Genomic DNA, 21565 nt, shown 5'->3' on the forward strand with positions numbered 1-21565 from the left:
GTACCTGGACATCTTACATTAAATACTTAGAAAATAAAGTCATAATATTCTGTGCTACTGATGGTAGGAATATGAAGCAAATCTGAGTTTATAGTAATAAACACAGACTTTTTCAAGTTCCTTTAGATACTCGATTTTCTTTTTTTTTTTTCTTTTTTTTTTTAAATTTTTATTTATTTATGATAGTCACAGAGAGAGAGAGAGAGAGGCAGAGACATAGGCAGAGGGAGAAGCAGGCTCCATGCACCGGGAGCCCGATGTGGGATTCGATCCCGGGTTTCCAGGATCGCGCCCTGGGCCAAAGGCAGGCGCCAAACCGCTGCGCCACCCAGGGATCCCTCGATTTTCTTAATAGGAGTCTAAAACACCAGGCTCACTGATTTCAAACAAGGGAAAACCTTATAAAAATTGGGGAGTAACGTTGAGAAAGGTGGGTTCCTCAAAGCCTTCTAGACTTCAAAAAAAAAAAAAAGCCTTCTAGACTGTAGAGCTGCACTAATACAGTAATCACTAGCTATATGTGGCTCTTTAATGAATTAAAATTGAATAAAATTTGTTTTTTTTTTTTTTTAATTTTTATTTATTTATGATAGTCACAGAGAGAGAGAGAGAGAGAGAGGCAGAGACATAGGCAGAGGGAGAAGCAGGCTCCATGCACCGGGAGCCTGATGTGGGATTCGATCCCGGGTCTCCAGGATCGCGCCCTGGGCCAAAGGCAGGCGCCAAACCGCTGCGCCACCCAGGGATCCCAAAATTGAATAAAATTTGAATTCAGTTTCTCAGGCACACGAACTATGTTTTAAGTGCTCAGTTAGCTACATGTGAGTAGTGGCTACTCTGTAGACAGCACAGACATAGACCATTTCCACTGCAGAAAGTTCTGTTGGACTGTGCTACTCTATAAAGCATTTGAGTTTTGTCCTAGGGGTAATACTTTATAGAGATGATGATGTTTCAGTGTTGCTTGAGGGGCCCTCCCTCCTCGCCCCGTCTAGGGGTAGATGAGAAGATGCTGAGATTCTTGCTGATGTGCTCACAGATGAAGTGTTAGGAGCTCACTGGGTGTTCTCCCTCTTCTGTCTACAGTGCTGGAGAGCTGGCTGGACTACACTGGGGAATTGGAGCCCCCGGAGCCACTGGCTAGGCTTCCGCAGCTCAAGCATTGCATCAAGCAGCTGCTGATGGACCTGGGCAAGGTGCAGCAGATTGCACTCTGCTGCTCAACATGAAACTGGGCACCCAGAACTAGTGGGGGCACTATCCTGGGGTACCTACAGGAGGAGCTTTGCATATTTAAATACATAAACCTAGCATGCCGAATGCACGTGACACCGACTGACTTCAGGGGTCTGGGCAGGGGGTATGATGGACATTGGACAGAGGGGCCATTTTGGCTGCTGGTGGGCAGGGCACTCTGATCTTGAAGCCTACCAAGAAGGTAGCAAATTGACTCTTGGGATTCCCTTCTTCTGTGCACATCGCTGAATGGAGAGTGAGTCTTTTTGCACAAACTTCACTTGAAATCGTGCCACCGATAAATGGAATGAGAGCCAAAAAAGTTTAGTCGGAAACAGTTGTAAATTCAACCTGCAGCTTATTTAATTGACGTTTTTGTCAGGGTGGGGCATATGCCAAGCCTTCTTGTTTCTGCCTGGCATGGATTTAGGCAGCAGGCATCATTTTCATTTTTCCAGCTTCGTGAGAATGTCGTGACTTCACATTCTGTGGAGGTTGGGAAGGAGCAGAGGCCTTGGCTGCCCTGTCTTCTCCTTAGGACTCTTCACTTTTCTCACCACCTGTCTTGCATGACTTCATGGTACCGGGGACAAGTTTTGTATGCTTTTACCCCCAGTGTTGGCTGGGTTATGTCTTTTGTAGCAGAGCCCACACAGCCTGTGGAGGAACTAGAATCTCACTGTAATAAGAATCTAGGAATTCCAAACTGAAGCAGGCAGGGTCTGGAACCCAAAGGACAGCGTTTTCTACCCACTTCTTAATATTGACAACTTCCCGGTTCTATTTAATGTCCAGAAAATGTTTCCCCAAATTTTGAACTCTTTCACTGTAAAGATTTGTTACAAAGAATGTGGTTTGGAGAATTACCTTATTTTATATTGTTGTAAACAAACAAGATTCTACATGTGCCGCTTTTCTCCTTCCCAGAAGGGTATATGTTCAGTAGTTGGCATTTTCAGAATTGTTTTAATATACTTTAACGCTTTAGATTTCCTGTTTGTATTATTTTGTGAGGTCAAGGTGATTATGCTGCTTAAGGTCCAGGTACAATTTGTACCTTTTAAGACAACGTTTGTTACTCTTGCAGGTTACGGTTCCATGTGTAATTGCTATATTGTTTTGTTTTTCCTTACTAGACAAAGTTAAAGAAAATGCTCCATACTTGGAGGAGTGACCCCTTTCACCATTTAGTTTTCTTATCACTAAAGGCAAAAATCAAAGCACAGTTGTCCATTAACTCACAAGTTAATTATGGGTTTATGAATCTGTAATGTTATATGCTGCAAATATTTACTATGTAAACGTGAAGTAGCCAATATCTCTATAGCAATGACAGTATCTCCAGTAACCTTTGGAATGATTAGGCCTTGAAGGCACACTGGTCATTGTGGTCTTGAAGGCCTCTGTTCCAAAATCTGTTTCAGGGAATGCTCTGTCCAGTGATTTCTTCACCATTTGATATAAAACGAATTTAGGACTTTTGACCTGCTGTAGCTTATCCATCAGAGGGAAAACGTGGCTGTGGCATCTGTAGTAAAGCTGACTCAATTCCTCTACAAGAGGCTGTTTCCCATTGCTAACGTTGGCATTTCTGGTGTGGGAAGAAACGTCTAAGGAGAGTGCGTGGCATCTATGTGTTGCGCCATTTATCAGACAGCCACATTAAAAGAATTGTGTTTGTCCAAAAAGGGATGAAACAGAATGATTTTCTGTAGCCACAACTGTGAGGTATGATGACTGTTATATTATTAGATTACTGATTTTTCTTTTCCCAAATCATTTGAGCATCACATCTGGGGAAGCTACAACTTTAAGGGAGTCAATGTCATGTCTTTCTCAGAGGTGGAAGCAGAAACTAAATTACCCTAATTCTGCCAAGTATTGGGTTTATGGTTTATAAAGGAAATAATCCCATTTCACTATTGTGACTTTTGTCCTTAAGGAAGCAGGGATGACTCCAAGTTCTGATAACCTCAGTGTGCTTCTCTAATTTAAAGCCATGTTGAGGGGCTCCATCCCCAATTCCTGGGTCAAGTCGAATTAACCCGAAGTTGGAGCACTGGAAACTGTTATTTGCAAAGATTTTTGTTACCATTTAGAAATATGTACACTACCTAACCTTTCTTTTGAGGAAAACTATCCACCTATAAAAAAAATTGCCTTGACAAAAACAGTTCCGGTGTGACTATAATCATTTTGTTTCTTTAATTAGTGTTATGCAAGGTGGACCCTTGATGAGCCAACATTGCACTGTGGATACATATCTATGTTTACGCGCTATTAGAACAGAAGGCGCTGTGTATAGAAATGTTGCTTTGAAGCAATATTTGCAAAACATGCAAACTTCTGTATCTGTATTTGGAAAAAATAAAACAGGTTTTTGTTGCAATGTTTCAACCATGTTATTATAAAGTTCTGTGCCCTATTTTTAACATGCATTACATAATTTTCTATGAACTTCTCTTTTAGAGGAAGATTTTTACATTGTCAACAGATTTATCTTCTTCAGGGAAGCAGATGCAAGGTCAAGATCCTAAATCCCAAGAAAGTATGCAAAATAATTTTGAATTCATTAGTATTCAAAAGTAAAATGCCCCACACCGTCCTCTAAACCAGTTTAGCTCATGCTTTGTGCTGTGAGCTGCAGGCTTATTAGATTTCAATTGTTGAGAGCAGTGTGGTGAAGATAGGTCTGGCCTTCATATTAAGAGATGGCACCCTTTGCAATTAGGACCCTTTAGAGACCAATCCAAACTGCCTATGGACCCCAACTAGTTCCTTCCTGGGTAGGCAAAAGAATTAAGGAAAAGTAGACTTTAAAATTTAATAGCAGAGATACCCTATTACTTGCCAGATTCCTTCTCTTTCTAAACAAGAGTAGCTCTAGCAATGTAAAAATCCGTTAGTTCACACTGGCTCTACTTAAATCCTAGGGGCCTAAAATATGACAAGAAAGGGGAGTTTGGGGTTTAAACCAGAGCTCAGAAAGAGCTATCTGTAAAGGCCTGCACTAAAAGACTTCCTAAAATAGCCCTATGGCATGGGTCTTTTGGGAAGCCTGTGCCCAAAGGCAGGCCCGTGTAACAAGTTGGTGGCCCAACCTGTATAGAGGTAGCCAGTTAAGCACTTTAAGTGGAGTCCGCTTTCTCCCTGCCACAACCATATCCACTATCTTTTACGGAGGGGGGACAAATTCACATTCTAGTGAAAGGTAGGGGCAAAAAAAAAAGGTAGGAACCCAGCCTGCTAAAGTCCTTTACGTAGACTCCCAACTAAACAAAGGAATCCCAAGTGGGTCCTGTGGGAGGGAGCAGGAGAAAATTTTCCAGACGTGGAGGCCCAGGCCTAGCCAACACGTAAATGATCCCACAAAAGCCAACAAATGCCAAGTGAACAGGAAACAAAGGCTTTATTCTCATGGGTCCCAACGCGGGTTTTGCCACCAGCCAAAAAGGAGATTGGAAGGGAAAAGGCTCGGGAAAATACACCTAGTAAGGGACGAACGAAAAGGGGCACATCAGACGCTGGAGCTGCCAAAAACTCATTTTTCATCAACAACGGAGAGCCTGGCTCAGGCCCCTGGACCCGATCGTGGCCCCAGCTCAGAGAACGCCGGGGCCCCGCCGCCCGCAGCTGCGCAGCTCAGCCCGTGATGCGCACATCGGTGCGGCGGCGAAGCCGCCGGGCCCGCGCCGCCTCAGGCAGGATGGCCAGCAGCTGCTCCTGCACCAGCATCTCCACGATCTGCTCCTTCGTGCGGATGTCGGGTCGCAGCCACTGGCGGGAGAGCTCCCGCAGCTGCCGGAACGCCTCCCGCGGACCTGCGGCGTCCTGGTAGCGGAACTGCCGGAAACGCTGGCGGAATGTCTCCGGGCCGGGTCGGGAGCCGCCAGAGTGTGGGGGGGAGCGCGGAGCGGCTTCGGCAAGCGGCGGGGAGCTCAGGGCTGGGGGCCCCACGGGCAGCTCCAAGGGCGCGGAGGCCGCCGCAGGGGGCGTACGAATTGCTTCGGTGGCTGCGGCGTTGGCACTGGAGGATTCGGGGGCAGGTGGTGCGGCCTTAACGGTCGACGAGGAGCCCGCAGAATTACGCTCCGAGCCTGAACCCAGGCCGGCTCCTTCCTCCTTCTCTGGCGGTAGCGCGAGGCCCCCAGCAGCCGCCAAGCTCGGCTCCGTCGCCGCCATGACTCCAAGCTCTGGACGTCACTCTTTGTCCCGCAGCTGTGGGCTCAGCACTGCGTCTGCGCACGGGCCGGCTGAGGAGGGAGGCGTTCAGCGCGTTAGGGCAGAGCCCGCGGGGCCTCCCGGGCGGCGGACGGGGGCGGGCCGACAGCAGACCAAGCTTACCTGCACCGGGACAGGGCCTGAGCGCGCCGGAAGCGGAAGTCTCCATTAGCTTCTATGATGAGCTCGGCGCCAGAGCGCCCGGAAGCCGAATGCCCGCTCCCGGTAGCGGCGCCCCCTCGCGTTAGCGAGCCGCGTCAGGGGGCGGCTGTGGCCGGGGCGCGGGGGCGGGGGCGGGGGCGGGGGCGGGGGCGGGCCTATCTAAGCGAGCCCTGGGCTCCTCTTCAGTATGCTCCCTTCCAGGACCGGTTCGAGGAATCGGAGTCCGAGTCCGAGTCCGAGGAGGGTGAGGAAGAAGAAGAGGAGGAAGAGGAGCAGGAAGAAGAGCTGGAGGAGAAGGAGCGCCGAGGGGTCTTCGCCCACTTTGCCCGCTCCGGGCCGCAGGTGATCTGCACGTCCCGCTGCGTGCGCGCCTCCTTCCTGGCCCCTGACTGGGACGGTGGCGAGCCACGGCTTCGCTGGGGCGGGACGGCGGGACGAGGTCGGGCTCCGGGGAAGTCCTCTTTCTGTCAAAGGAGATAAGCAGGGGCACTCGCCTCGTTTCGAGAATGACAAAATCTAACGTGTGAAGGTCCTCAACAGACACAGTAAGACTCGCCTCTCCCATGGCACAAAGTATATGCTCAACAGCTGTGTGCCATTGTTATTTGGGCCGCGTCCTTTGAAACCAAGGGACAGGTGCCTCTTTGGGTTCTGCTTTTAACATTAAAATTAGACTCTAAATGCCCTGTGCCGTATGGCGGCCGCTAGCTCCGTGGGCTTACTGAGTCCTTTGAAATGTGGCTAGTCGGAATGGGGATGTGCTGTAATGTAAAATATACCCAAGCTTTGGTACAGCCGGTAATAGATCTCAATGTCTTTTATATTGATTACATGTTAGATTGGTAATATTTTACATGTGTCGGGTCAAATAAAGTCTATTATTAAAATTAACCTGTGTCATTTTTTTTTAAAGATTTATTTATTTATGATAGAGAGAGAGAGAGAAAGAGAGAGAGGGGCAGAGACACAGGAGGAGGGAGAAGCAGGCTCCATGCCAGGAGCCTGACGTGGGACTCGATCCTGAGACTCCAGGATCGGGCCCTGGGCCAAAGGCAGGCGCTAAACCGCTGAGCCATCCAGGGATCCCTAACCTGTGTCATTTTACTTTTCAAGTGTGGCTACTAGAAAAATTTATATGTATGGTTTGCATTATGTTCCTGTTAAGCAACACGGTGCTACCGCTTTGGAGTCAGGCTGCCTTGGTGGACTCCCCATTTCAGGGTTTATTTGCCTTAGGCCAGACTTGTTGAGAGGATTAAAGCAGTAAAGCCCTTTGAAGGAAAGGGTTTTTTTTAAAAATATGTTTGCTGTTGTCTTCATTCGATAAACTGCTATCTCTGAGTGGCAGGTTTTTTTTTTAGAGCTGTAAAATGTGGAGATAATACAATTTACCTCAGAAGTTAGGAGAGTTCAGCGAGATGATACAGATGAAACCTCGTACCTCTTGACAGCTGACTCACAATTATGCTTTATACTGCCATTGGTAGATAGGGAAGCTAAGACCCAAAGAGAGAGAGAGAGACAGGGGACCCATATGAAAGGTTTTGTCTGAGCTTTGTGCAGAAGGAGTGGGTCTGTTTAACAACTTGCAATACACCAGCAGCCCTGATATAAAACTTGCCTTCTTAATAGGATATGCTCTCTTGGATAGGTAGAAATGGATTCTCACAGAACATTTTTCATAGCCTGAAAACCCTGAAAGTCATTGCAATGGGTCTTGAATATTTTTTAGTTATTGGCACTTAAAATTGGGAGATTTCACATGTGCAAATCTGGATTTCCAGCTTCTCTTGAAAAAGTAGATGAGCTGACCACATTGGATGGACCCACCCACATTCCTGCCAATCAACAATTAGCTGGAACTGAGTAGAGTCTCCTTCTTTTGGACAAGATGCTCTGTTTCAAATGGCCTCAATCCCCACCACTCCCTTTTGTCTCTTAAACAGAATGCTGTTTACATTTACTGTTCCTCTCAGATTGTTTTCCTTAGATCTGATATTTTTCTTTATTTCCAGAGATGGGAAAACAGGAGTCTAGAGTTTGTTATACCTACTAGCTTCAAACCTTTACTTCCTTTGCCTCGCCTCTTGGCATTTTGATTCACTGCCCTGAGTGAACCAACAGTCCTATTCCCTGGATGGCGACAGGCAGTCAGAAATCTGGGCTTAAGGGAGCACATCAAACCTTGCTGCAAGGATGAAGGGTCATGGAAGATTTTTACTGGGGGCGGGGAGGAGAACTTTAAGCTGAGACTCAAGAAGAAAAAGGGAGATTTAGGGCATTCCAGGTAGAAGGCATTGCCTGTGCCAAGCACAGAGTGAATGGGAGCAAAACTTTGTGGAAACTGCAGTCTACACCTGGGGGCGTGGCCAGGGTATGGGAAAGGGATGAAAGCTGAGTTTGGAAGGTCATTTGGAAGTTAAATCATAGACTGTCTAGAATCCCATGTTGAAAAATTGAACCCTTGTTCTTTTGGGAAAGGGAATGAACTCTTGCAGTCCATGGAATCTCAGAATGTTAGATCTCTAGTCCCATTTCTTGCATCCCTATTAGAATCATGGAATATTAGAAATAGATCTTGGAGGTCTATTAGAATTGTGGAATGTTAGAATGGAAGGGACCATACATATTAAATCTAAAAGTTAAATGCAGTTATTCTAAACTGTATGGGTGAGCAAATGCCCAGAATCTGAAAACAATACCTCATCTGGAATTATTCTACATATTTATGCATATAATTTTAGGTGATTTCCAGATATCCTTGAACCTACTCACAGGACCCAGGTTTAGTTTAAAATACATTTATTTATATGTATTTCATTCTCCCAAATTTTGCAGGTTAAGAAGTCAGCGCACCAAGAGGAAATGGATTGGTCCAAACTAAAAAACCTAGTAAGTGGTTCCACAAGGACAGAATTCTTCGGACTTGTAGTAGTCCGATGTTCTTATCATATTAGGTCTTTTCATTAGCAACTAGGTTGGGAGCTCACTTGAGAAGGTGTCATAAATCATGCATCTCCTATCACTTAGCTTCCAATATAAGGCCTGATTCCCAGTTGGACTCTCAGTAAATATTGAATCAAGAAAAAGTGGTAAGTAGAGGTTTCATCTCTGAAGGGGAGCTCTAATGTGATTCCCATACTCTTTCAGAGAGACTTCGGTGTCTTTTGATGGCATACTGTTGGGGGTTGTGGTATAGAAGCCTGGATATTTTTTTTAAGCCTTTTTATTTGGAAATAGTTATGGCTTCATAGAAAGTTACAAAAATTATACAGAGAGGTCTCATGCATACTTCACCCAGTTTTCTGCAGTGGTGACATCTTATACAACCACAGTATAATGTCAACACTGGGAAGTTGACAATGATACAATCCACAGAGTTTGTTCACATTATACCAGTTTTATAAGCACTTATTTATGTATGTGTATAGGCCTATGCAATTTTATCACATGTGTAGATTCATACAACTGTACCACAATCAATATCTAGAAATGTTTGATGACCACTATGATCCTGTAACTGAACTAAAGTGATTTTGATCCTTAGTGAATCACAGATAGAAACTACACCACATAGAATGCTTTCACGGGTAAACTGCATTTGCAGCAAGTGAGATCATGGGTAATAACTTCCAAAGCTGTGACTCTTTGAGCAAGGGTGAATTAATTCCTTTTATTTAGGGTTAGGATGAATATTTAGATAAGAGGTCCTTGTCATCATATGTAGAGGTGGGCATAAAGTTGTGCATGCACCTTAAGGAAACATGCCAATAATGTGCATCGTATATTATGTAAATGAGGTTCATGCTCCTCCTTGAGTGGAGATTTTAGTATTATAATGAGGGAAAGGTAACAGCTGGTCACTCCATGGCCCATCTGCACACATGTGAGTCAGGGGTTGAATTGAAACTGATCTGGGGGGTCTAGGCCAGCTACTGCTCTTTATCCAGGCAGTTTCCATCACAGGATGCTATGACCATTGGGTCTTTTGCCTGAATTAAAGAGATAAGCTGGAAAGAAGAGCTTAAGGAAAAATGTGGGACAAAAGTTGGTGAGTACAAGCAGGTAGGCAGTAAAGGTCAGGTCTTGGGGTCTAGTTCTCACAGTCTCTCCTGCTACCGTTTTATAATTACACCTACCCCTCTCCCCTACCCCCCATCTCTAGCCACAGGCAACCACTAATCTGTTCTCCATCTCTATAATGTTGTCATTTCAAAAATGTTATATAAATGGAATTGTACAGTGTGTAACCATTTGGGACTGGCTTTCTTCACACAGAGTAATGCCCTGGAGATTCATCTAGGTTGTTTCATATTCTAATAAAACGTTCATTTTTATTGCTGAGTAATAATCCATGATGTGGCTATACCATGGTTTGCTTATCCAGTCACTGGTTGAAGGACATTTGAGTTATTTCCAATTTGGGGCTATTCCAAAATGAAGCTGCTATGAATTCTTTTATCATATGGCCTTGGATAAGTCAGACTCTGAGCCTGGGGGTAGTAAGTATGACACAGAATGGTTCTGAAGAGTCAAAGAGGAAATATATGTAAAGGAACTGGTACCAGGTCTGGTATTATTTAGATGTTCTTTAATTTCTTCCATCAATGTTTTATCATTTTCAGTATACAGAATCTGCACATATTATATTTATACCTAAGTATTTCATGTTTTTAGTGCTACTATAAATGGTATTATTTAAAATTTTTCAGTTTCTAGTTGTTCAATAGTATATAAAAATAAAATTGATTTTTGTCTAATGACTTGTATCCTGTGACTTCATTAAACCAGGAAATTCACCCACATTGGGCTGGTTTTTTTGTTTTTACTACCCACCCCCAAAACCCAGTACACTTGCCTTTACTTATTTATTTATTTGTTTGTTTGTTTTTTTAAAGATTTTATTTATTTATTCATGAGAGACACACAGAGAGAGGGAGAGAGGCAGAGACACAGGCAGAGGCAGAAGCAGGCTCCATGCAGGGAGCCCGATGTGGGACCTGATCCCGGGACTCCAGGATCATGCCCAGCGCCGAAGGCAGGCGCTAAACCGCTGAGCCACCCAGGGATTTCCCGCCATTATTTATTTGTAAGAGTCTCAAATTGTGTTTTGTCCAAAGTTTTTAGTTATAATAGATGGGAGAGAGAGGCTGTAACGGGGTTACTGCCTCTTGGTTGCCACTGGAATTCATTATTTATTCTAATGCCCAAATTACCCTATATTGGACCAATGGGAACCCCTTTTGGCTGCCTTCTATGTCCTTTTGACATGTCCCCATAATTTTTTGAAATTTTCTGTACTTTTCAGCACATGTTGTACCTTCCCTATCCCAGCTCTGGAATCGGCCATTTCTCCAGAAAAACAAAAAACAAAAAAAAATCATGTTCTTTTAGTGGAGAATGGTGTTTAGAAACCAAGATTTGGGCACTGGGTTTGTTCATGCTGTTGGGATAATCCCAGCTCCTAGACTCCCTCTTGAACAGAGGGAGGGAAAGTTAGCAAGGGAAACCTCAACTAAAGTTGGGACTTGGGAAGGCTTGTAGGGGGAGCTCTCACCCAACCACTCATGGCCAGTTACCCCAAAGAGGAGGAGAGATACCTTGCATCTCCAACAGGAAGGCGTTATTACATCACTACTTCCCCACCCCACCCCCACCCCCACCAAAGGAAGATATTCTTGTGGCCCAGCAAGCCCAGCCAATGGAAAGTGGTGTGGTTCAGCCAGTGAGCCAGCCATTATCCTCTTACTTTCCTCGAATGAACCTTCATGTTTCCTTTGCTAGAAGCTCCTTGTCCCACACTCCTCTCTATGAAAGCCTTCCATTTTGCATAACTTCAGAGTATCTCTGTTTGCTAGATGAGGTGTTACATGGTTTCTGAATTGTTTGATAAAGCCAATTAGATCTTCAAGTTTACTCAGTTGAATTTTTGTTATTTTAATCGTATATTTATTTATATATCTATTTCTACATCTGTCTCTATTGAAATGCATGATTCACACCAATACTTTTTTTTTTAAGATTTTATTTATTCACGAGAGACACGCAGAGGCAGAGGGAGAAGCAGGCTGCTTATGGTGAGCCTGAAATGGGACTCAATCTCAGGGCCCCAGGATCATGACCTGAGCCAAACTCCCTATTCACCCCTCTTCCCAGCCCCTAGTGAGCACCGTTGTATTTTCTGTCTCTGTGAATTTGACTCTTGTAGGAACCTCATATAAATGGAATCCTACGATATTTGTCCTTTTGTGTCTGTCTTCTTAGCATAATGTTTTCAAGTTTCATCAACATTATAGCATGTATCAGAATTTCCTTCCTTCTTAAGGCTAGTATTCCATTATATGTATGTAGCACATTCTGCTTATTCATGTGTTAATGGACATTTGGGTTTCCTACATTTTGACTATTGTAAATAATACTGCTATGAACATTGTTATACAGTTATTGAGTCTCTGCTGTTAATTCCTCTGAGTATATACCCAGAAGTAGAATTGTTGGATCATATGGTAATGCTATGTTTAATTTTTTGAGCAACTACCATACTGTTTTCCACAGTGGTTCCACCATTTTACATTCCCACCAGCAATGCACTTGGGTTCCAGTTTCTCCCCATCCTTGCCAGCAGTTGTTATTTTGCATTATTTTCTCCATGTGAGATGTTAAATAGAAAATTTTACACAGGACATTCATATTTTCAACAGATTTAGTAATCTTATAATTTCAATTACACTCACCAGACACTATGTGCATCATTCTAGTAGGCCAGCTGTGATCATGGTGAAGAGAAAGCAGTGTCACCTAATGAGGTGGTTTGGATACAAGGGCCCCAGGATGTTCCTGTTGTGTGTGTATTTTAATCTGGTTTTTAAAGATTTTATTTATTTACTCATGAGAGACACAGAAAGAGAGGCAGAGACATAGGCAGAAGGAGAAGCAGGCTCCCCACAGGGAGCTTAATGTGGGACTCAATCCTAGGACCCCGGATCATGACCTGAGCCAAAGGCAGATGGTCAACTACCAAGCCACCCAGGTACCCCTAATCTTTTATTATAAAGTCTAAGAAGCTTACTCTGGTCTCTCTACTGACTTTCTTAATTTCTTTTTGCTAACCTATTTTATCAAGTGTGTTTGATCATGGGGTAAAGGTCTTTTATCTTTTGATGTCTTGATAAGCTGCAGATAACTGGTCTAGGGTACTTTAGTGGATTACGTTTATTAACTCAGTTATTACTAATTATTGTTCTTGATAAACCAATGTAAGTTCAGAAGCCTGGGTACTTTAAAATCCTTTTGTCATTTTCTCCTTTCATTTATTTCTATTGAATTGCAAGCCTTCTAGCTTCTAGTTTTCAATGAATCTCTTTTTATTGTGGTGTTCTACTAGTAGCTGTGTCGCTTATTGCACTGCATTGATTTTGTTTAATTTCTTAAAAATTGATGCATTCAGAGGCACCTGGGTGGCTCAGTGGTTGAACCTCTGCCTTTGGCTCAGGGTGTGATCCTCAGGTCCTGGGATCAAGTCCCAAATCGAGGTCCCCGCAGGGAGCCTGCTTCTCCCTCTGCCTATGTCTCTGCCTCTCTTTCTCTCTGTGTCTTTCATGAATAAATAAAAATCTTTAAAAAATAAATAAATAAAAATTGATGCATTCGTTTTAACAGGCAAGCTATATATGTAAATATGCCTAGTACAAAATTCAAAAGTCGAAAAAGTAATTGTTATAATTCTCCTTTTTTTCTTCTTTTCTATCTAGTTTTAATTATTATTGTTAGTTCCCTTTATATCTTTAAATAGGCTTATACATTTTGGTTTACCAGATTTAAAATGTGTCTTAAGACTTACAGCTATAAGGGTGCCTGGCTTGTTCAGTCGGTAGAGCATGTGACTCTTGATCTTGAGGTTGTAGGTTCAAGCCCCCCATTGGGTGTAGAGATTACTTAAAAATAAAATCTTTTTTTTTTTATAAAATCTTTTTTTTTAAAAAAAGATTTACACCTTTAAGAGTCGAAGAAAGCCATGTACTCAACCCTCCCACTCTCTCTCCCTCTGTATTTCCATACCTGTTAGTTGTTTCATTTCTTGGTTCCTTTTTAAGTGCTCATTGACAATTCCCTCACTTGCTTTTTGCAGTCCTGACCTCTGTATTCAGCAGGGATAACTTCCTTTTTGATGTTTCTGAAATAATCTTCAGTTCTGAGGGTTTTTTTTTTAAACAAAAACAAAAATACTTCTTTCCTGAGCTTTGCCAATGCCATCTCCTACAGTTGCTTCATCATCTCTTTGAACTTTTGCATCTTTGCTTTGAACTCTAGTTTTAAAATGTATTAAGCCCCTTGAGTTCTTTGTGGTTCATGATTATCATCTGTTTCGTGTTAATTTTTTTTTTTTTTCTGGTGAATGCCTTTCATCTGCCATTTGTTTTTCTGGTTCCCTGCCTCCTTCCCCCGCTTTTCTGTAATATATGGGTCTGGTGCTGTTTATTTTTTATTATGAATCCCCTTTAAATGAAGTGAGTTCTTTCTGGACCAGCTCTTTGTTGGAAGTGTGCATGGAGAAGGGACTAGAGTAGAATTCCAGACTGACAGGAAGCCTCTTAGGGTCATCAGCAAAGCTCCTTCTGACAAAGGTTCTGTGTGACCAAATTGGTTTAGCTCTTTCCTGTCCTGGCAGATGGAGCTTGGCAGCTGCAGGGCTGCAAGAATGGCAGTCTGTGTGTTTTCCCTGGTCAGCTCTTGTGCTCTGCTTCTCCTTGGTGCCAAGGATACCATGGAAGCTCTCCGAGCCCAGCCCTTACAATCCCAATGTTCTGCAGAAGGTGCTATTGGTTCTGCCTTCAAATGTACCACCTTTTTGGGATAATTTGCAACTCTGCCAGCTGTCCCACAACATGCAGCCCCAGGCATTTACTGTGGGCTTTAATCCTCTGGCTTGTCATTTCTGCACAGGCTAACCAGGCAGCTTCCTACTCTAAGTACCTTCACTGAGGGCTTTCTCTGGCCACTGGGTTGCTTAGTCCAGAAAAGCAAGTGAATGCCTCCAGGGGTAGCCCTTAACCAATGGGATAGCTTCGAGGCATGCTCAGCGCAGTATTACTAAGGTCCCAGCACTGGACCCCCAGTTGTCTGGAGCCCCAGTTGTCTCCAAGAGTGACATGTTCATTAACGCGCCCTCTCAAAAAAAAAGTTTTTAATTTTTTAAAAAAGATTTTATTTATTTATTTATTCATGAGAGACACAGAGAGATGCAGAGACACAGGCAGAGGGAGAAGCAGGCCTCCTGCAAGGAGCCCAGTGCAGGACTCGATCCCCGGATCCTGGGATCATGCCTGGAGCGAAGGCAGATGCTCAACCACTGAGCCACCCAGCTGTCTCAAAAGTTTTTAATTTAAGAAAAAAAAAAAAGTTTGTTTGTTTAACTAATCTGTACACCCAGTGTGGGGCTCAAATTCACCACTCCAAGATCAGTAGTCGCATGCTTTTCTGACTGAGTCAGCCAGGAGCTTCAAAATTATTTTTTTTCCTTTTTTTAAAGATTTTTTTCTCTTATTTTAAAGTAATCTCTACACCCAATGTGGAGCTCAAACCTGCAATCCCAAGATCAAGAGTCACATGCTCCACTGACTGAGCCAAAGAGGTACCACAATGATGTTATTATATTTTTTAGGATTTATTTATTTGAGAGACAGAACAGGGGTAAGGAGGAGGACCAGAGGGAGAGGGAGAGAGAAACCCAAGCCGACTCCACATTGAGTGCAGAGCCAAGGTGGGGTTCGATCCCCAACCCAGAGATCACAACCTGAGCCAAAACCAGGAGTCAACCACTTAGCAGACTGCCCCCCCTCCCCGGTGCTCTCCAGTAATGTTATTTTTAAATGTACTATTGAATTCTATCTGCTTATATTTAGGATTTTAAAGACAATACTCATGAATCTCTAGCTTTCTCTTCAGAACCTGGTACTATTTTCTTTCTCAGTGAAGGTAGAGGTGGTGAGAGAGCTCTTCTACAATTTCCTTTATTTCTTCTACAAAAAGTAGTCCATTTAGATGGCTTATATCAGGGTCACTTTGGTGAATTATGTTTCCCTAGAAAACTGCCCATAGGGACACCTGGGTGGCTCAGCAGTTGAGCATCTGCCTTCAGCTCAGGTCGTGATCCCGAGATCCAGGATCAAGTCCTGCATCCGGCTCCTTGCAGGAGGCCTGCTTCTCCCTCTACCTGTGTCTCTGCCTCTCTGTGTGTGTGTATCTCTCTCACAAATAAATAAATAAAATCTTAAAAAAAAAAAAAAGAAAACTGCCCATAAAATTCTAGTATTTAAGTGTTGACAGCTAATTAAAAAATGTTTTAAAGATTTTTTTGATTTTTAACTAATCTCTACACTCAACAGGGAGTGTGAACTCACAGACTCAAGATCAAGAGTTGCATGCTCTACTGACTGAGCCAGCCAGTTGCCCTAACTAATTAAAAAACATATTTTTTTAAACTGTTGGAATGGGACAGCCCGGGTGGCCCAGTGGTTTAGCGCCACCTTGGGACCAGGGTGTGATCCTGGAGACCTGGGATTGAGTCCCGTGTTGCGCTCCCTGCATGGGGCCTGCTTCTCTCTCTCTGCCTCTCTCTCTGTGTGTCTCTCATGAATAAATAATAAAATCTTTTTAAAAAAAAAAGTTGAAGCATGCCAACAGGCTATATATGGTCTGTGGGCCACAATTTTGCAACCATTGATTATATAGTCAAAGAATTTTAGGTCTGAAAGAGGCCATATAGATCCTATACTGAGAGTTGCAAGTAGATAGCATGCCTGGCAGGTTACATGGTTCTGTGAGGTGAGGATTTTGGTGAATTAGTGAGCCCATTCCCCAACTAAACATAACCAACTTAAGTTTTAACAATATTTTAATCAGAACACCATGTGGGTCAAATAAAACAGTCTAAAAACTCAATTTGCTCCATGGGTGGCTGGTTTGTGACCTCTGCCTGCATACCCTCACTTCCTGCCTCCTGGGTATCTCATATTCCAGCCACATCTCGTGCTCTCCAATCAGTCTCTCCCTTTTCTTCATTTATGTTTATAGCTTAATTTTAGTGCAACTTTTTCTGTTGACTGTGGTTTCCATCGCCACCATATTATGAACTCCTTGTGAGCAGAAACCATGTCTTATTCACCTTTTCATACCTTGCATGTAGTTGGAGCTCTATAAATATTAGTTGCATAACTATTATAATTAGCAAAACAATAAGGATCTTATCTTGAAAAGAAATTGTTTGGGGCACCTGGGTGGCTCAGTCAGTTAAGTGTCTGACTCTTGATTTGGCTCAGGTCATGATCTCAGCTCAGGTCATGATCTCCCCCCGCCCCAGTTGCTCAGCAGGGAGTCTGCTTGAGATTCTCTCTCTCTCCCCCTCTGTCTCTCCCCCTGCTCATGGTTTCTCTCTAAATAAATAAATAAATCCTTAAAAAAAGGAAAAGAAAATAAATTATTTGTGGAATTGAGTCTAACTCAGTTTTAAAAGGAGGAAACCGAGGCCCAGTATGGTTAAGTGATTTACCCACTATCACGTAAGAATAGGACAAATTCCCTTTCTGGCATTCTGCTCCACAACGGTTCAATTTTAAGATTATAAATTGCAACAGAAATGACACTTTCTTTTTTTTTTCTTTTTAAAGATTTTATTTATTTATTCATAAGAGATAAAGAGGCAGAGGCAGAGGGAGAAGCAGGCTCCCTGTGGGGTAGGAAGCCTGACGCAGGACTTGATCCCAGAACTCCAGGATCACGACTTGAGCCAAAGGCAGAGACACTTAACTGACTGAGCCACCCAGGCACCCCAGAAATGACTCTTTCTTAATTTCTAGACCTGACTTTAATATCTGTCTGCCTCTGGGTCTCCACCCTGCCTCCTAAGAGACAACTTAATTTAGATGTGTCTTCAACTAACTTGAGATCCAATCTAGTAATTTTGAGAGGATATAATTTCAGGCTGATTGACTCATCGTAGGCCAGTTCAGAGTTTTCCAAACTTCCTGCCCCTTTCTCCCCGCCACCAATCCAATTCCCCAGGAAATTATACAATTACTGCTGGCAAGAGGTAAAGTTGGGAATGTCTACTTTCAGGGTCTTGTCAGGGTCTTGGCCCTACTTACTGACATCCTCCGATGCCCCTTATTAGTCTGGATCCTCTCCAGGTCACTTGCATCTCAGGCAGCTCAGAGGACTGGTTGGATACCTCCCTGTCTGTAACCACCTCCCACCATCTATCTTGTCTTCCTCACCCCCAAGAGTTTGTTTCAGAAACCCCCTAAACTTTTGTATTTCCTTCCTTAAGATCAGGGTTGTGGTAGAGAAGGCAAAAACTCCACACTGCTTCTCTCTCTTTTTCTCTGAAACATTCTCTTACTCTGTTTCTCCCTGAGTTCCTTGTATCTTTTCTCTTGGCAGGGGAGGGAAAAAAAACAAAACAAAACAATTCTATCTCTTCTCATCTCTGTAAGTGATTAGTGTCTCACTCTATGAGTGCTGGCCTTTGAATTTAGTCATTTGGATCTTGGGTCTTCCCCGCTGTCAGGCTGTCTTTACTGCATTCAGCGTCTTTCCATTTGGCTGTCAGCTGGGAGAGCGTTGGCAGATGGGCCTTGCTGGATAGGAATGGCAAATCAGGCATACTTGAAGTCGTAGTTTTTTATTGAGGATTCTCGTATACAAGAGCAAACTGCGACCATCAACTGCCATCTTTAATCTAGTAGACAGCCATACTTTAGATCCTATTTTCTTTTCTCCTTTGGAAGGGCCTCAGGGTCATTGAGTTCTAGTCACCAGATTTCCTTTCATCATTTGGCACTCCATTTAGCTGAGGACTTCTGATTTTTCTGAGAGTTCCTGATCTACTAATATAACAAGATTTACAGGACTGTATCATACAACAGGGTTCTAAGCCTCCGAGTTCTAAGCCTCAGAGAGCCCTCTTGGCTGAGGTGTTTGGTGCTCCTGCCCCCAGCCCAAGAGCCTCTTACTTTCCTTAAATGGTCCTATGACTGGCATTCAGTTAGCTACTTGAAGCCTCAGTCTGTATGGAGTAGTTGTAAGGACCCTCCCCTTGTGGTAGTTGTGAGGATTAACTAAGATAATAAGTTCTATGAGTTCTCAATATATTTTAGACGTTAGACTCCTGGATTCCAGTTCCTTCCCGCTGCCTTCTCTTCCAGAATCTTCCATTGTGATATAAGGAGATTCTGAGAATGAGATTTTTCTCAGAACAAGGCTTCTAGAAGCTATTGGTAGGGTATGAGGAGTGGAGAGGAACTCCTACCTTGCCACTGAGGGAAGTTATTTGTTTCTTAATACAAGTGGATTCTTTGGGAAGGATTTGTGATCCTACACTTGAAAGGCAAAGGGGTTAATTGTGCCATTTGCCAGCTCAAGAACCATGAGGAGATATATGGTGTCTTATTCGTGGCAGATCCTGAAGAAGGAACTGGTGAGGAGAGTCAAGGGTTCTGGGAGGAAAGAGTGAAAGATTGCACAGACAGGTATTTTGAGGAAAAGACGGGCAGGTGTAATAGGGGGGCCTACACTGTCTCTTTTGGAATCACAGCATGACGCAGAGGATAAAGTTCCAGGTTAGGCTTCAGAAAGACTTCAGTGTAGACTGCTATCCTCTTTACACTGGGCATGTCACAGGGTACACTCTGAGCCCCTAAGAACTGCTCTGTACTCACCCTTCCTACTGTTTTGAGATCCAGAGAGAATAGGCCTGGCAGCAGGATAGAGTGACAGGCTGAACTTATGGACTCTGGATTCAAATCCCCATCACCTATTAGTCATATGGCTAATATTAGTATTAGGCAACTTACTTGATTTGCTGTGCCTATTTTCCCCTCTGTAAAGAGTGATTGTAGTATTAGTATCTATTGCACTGATTTACTGTTGAGGATTAAATGAGTCAATACCTATAAAGGGCTTAGAATAGTTCCTGGTGGAAAAGTGGTTATTTAGTAAGTATTAATTTTATTAATAAAGCCTTTCCCTGGGGATCCCTGGGTGGCGCAGCGGTTTGGCGCCTGCCTTTGGCCCAGGGCGCGATCCTGGAGACCCGGGATCGAATCCCACGTTGGGCTCCCAGTGCATGGATCCTGCTTCTCCCTCTGCCTGTGTCTCTGCCTCTCTCTCTCTCTCTCTCTCTCTCTGTGTGACTATCATAAATAAATAAAAAAATTTTTTTAAAAAGCCTTTCCCTGTACTTCCTTCAGATACAAATTTTTTTTAAAGATTTTATTTATTTATTCATGAGAGACACAGAGAGAAAGGCAGAGACAAAGGCAGAGGGAGAAGCAGGCTCCTCAAGGGGAGCCTGATGTGGGACTCAATCCCAGGACTCTGGGATCACACCTTGAGCCAAAGGCAGACACTCAACCACTGAGCCACCCAGGTGTCCCCAGATATAAATATTTTTAAAGAAAATATTACAGTTACTGGTGAAGCTCCTCATCATCCCATTCCCCTCCTCCTCACTGGGAACCACTTTCCTGAGGTTAATATGTACCCTACCTCTCTAGATTAAAAAAATTTTTTTAGAGATTTTATTTATTTATTCATGAGAGACAGAGAGAGAGGCAGAGACATAGGCAGAGGGAGAAGAGGCTCCCCACGGGGAGCCTGATGCGGGGATGCTCAACCACTGAGCCACCGAGGTACCCCCCTAGATTTAAAAAGTTTATTATATATATAAGTATTTATAAGCAACATAGTATGTAGCACATTTTTTTAATGATGTCCTAAGTGGCATCCCTTTCCAACCTTTTTTCCACTCAAAATCGTGTGATCTTTACCCACACTGACATGCATGGCTCTAGTGCTATGTTCAGTCCAGGACTATACTGTAATGCGGTGATACGTTCCCCTACTGATGGACATTTCAATTATTTTTAGCTTTTCCTCTGGGAAATGTCTTCTTTTTTCCCCCCCCTGAATCCAATAAATGTAAAATGGTCTCTTGCCACTTGAATTTACGTTTCCATTATCTCTACTGATGTGCAGAATCTTTTTGTTATTTATAGGTGGTTTGCATTTTCCCTTTGAGTTACCTGTTTATATCCTTTGCTTATTTTTTTCTTTTGAGTTATTTGTATTTTTTGCTTTGATTTGCAGAATTTTTAAAATAAAAAAATTGGAAAGTAGGGTTTTTTTTGGTTTGTTTTTTAAAAAAATTTATTTGAGACAGAGAGAGAGCACAAGCAGGGAGGAGGGTCAGAGGGAGAGGGAGAAGCAGGCTCCCCACTGAGCAGGGAGTCCGACCCAGGGCTCAATCCCAGGACCCTGGGATCACGACTTGAGTCGAAGGGAGATACTTAACCAACTGAGCCACCCAGGTGCCCCGATAGTAGCTTTTCGTAATAATTATGTTTTGTAATTTTGGATAGGAATCCTTTGTTGATTTTGTGTATGGCAAATGTATTCTTCCAGTCTTCAGTTTGCCTTTTCATTTTGTCTTTGATGTCCTTGTTAACAGAAGTTAAAAAAAATAAATGTTTTTAGCTTTTGTGCTTGTTTTGTTATGGAAATTTTAAAACATTGAAGTTGAAATATAATGATCACCCCTTAGGTCTAACAGTTAGCATTTGGCCATGTTGGCTTTACATATTTGTGTGTGTGCTTGTTGAATCATTTGAGAGTAAGTTACGTTTCTTATGATGCTTCTTTTTTTTTTTTTAAGATTTTATTTGTTTATTCATGAGAGACACAGAGAGGGAGAGAGGCAGAGACACAGGCAGAGGGAGAAGCAGGCTCCATGCAGGGAGCCCCATCGTGGGACTCGATCCTGGGTCTCCAGGATCACGCCCTGGGCTGCAGGCAGCGCTAAACCGTTGAGCCACCAGGGCTGCCCTCTTATGATGCTTCTTAAAAATAAGGACATAATTACAACATCACTATAATAGTGAGAAAATTAACC

At 43.2% G+C, this 21565-nt stretch overlaps 3 protein-coding genes across 8 annotated transcripts in view; 2 read left to right on the top strand and 1 right to left on the bottom strand.

The window, feature by feature from the left end:
- PHF20 (PHD finger protein 20) overlaps positions 1 to 3636 on the top strand; it is a 195742-nt gene extending 192106 nt beyond the window's left edge. The window contains exon 19 of the mRNA XM_038572167.1: positions 1087 to 3636. Within this exon, the coding sequence (XP_038428095.1) occupies positions 1087 to 1229 (143 nt within the window). The 3' untranslated portion in view covers positions 1230 to 3636. The remainder of the gene's footprint in view (positions 1 to 1086) is intronic.
- Positions 3637 to 4626: 990 nt separating this feature from the next.
- Positions 4627 to 5737, bottom strand: SCAND1 (SCAN domain containing 1). The gene is made up of 2 exons (XM_038572166.1): positions 5581 to 5737; positions 4627 to 5489 (listed from the first exon to the last, which is right to left on the bottom strand). Exon 2 carries the CDS (start codon positions 5416 to 5418, stop codon positions 4879 to 4881), a length of 540 nt encoding a protein of 179 aa, XP_038428094.1. The 5' UTR covers positions 5419 to 5489; positions 5581 to 5737; the 3' UTR covers positions 4627 to 4878.
- The window catches only part of CNBD2 (cyclic nucleotide binding domain containing 2), a 60385-nt gene continuing 44284 nt past the window's right edge, over positions 5465 to 21565 (top strand). Inside the window, exons 1-3 of one of the 6 annotated variants that reach the window (XM_038572160.1) lie at positions 5465 to 5682; positions 5806 to 5961; positions 8458 to 8511. In XM_038572160.1, coding sequence (XP_038428088.1) covers positions 5635 to 5682; positions 5806 to 5961; positions 8458 to 8511 — 258 coding nt within the window. In that variant the 5' untranslated portion in view covers positions 5465 to 5634. The other 5 variants (XM_038572161.1, XM_038572165.1, XM_038572164.1 and 2 more) reach the window with 5 other exon arrangements.

The sequence above is a fragment of the Canis lupus genome, chromosome 24 (genome assembly GCF_011100685.1).
Source record: "Canis lupus familiaris isolate Mischka breed German Shepherd chromosome 24, alternate assembly UU_Cfam_GSD_1.0, whole genome shotgun sequence".
Taxonomy (NCBI): domain Eukaryota; kingdom Metazoa; phylum Chordata; class Mammalia; order Carnivora; family Canidae; genus Canis; species Canis lupus.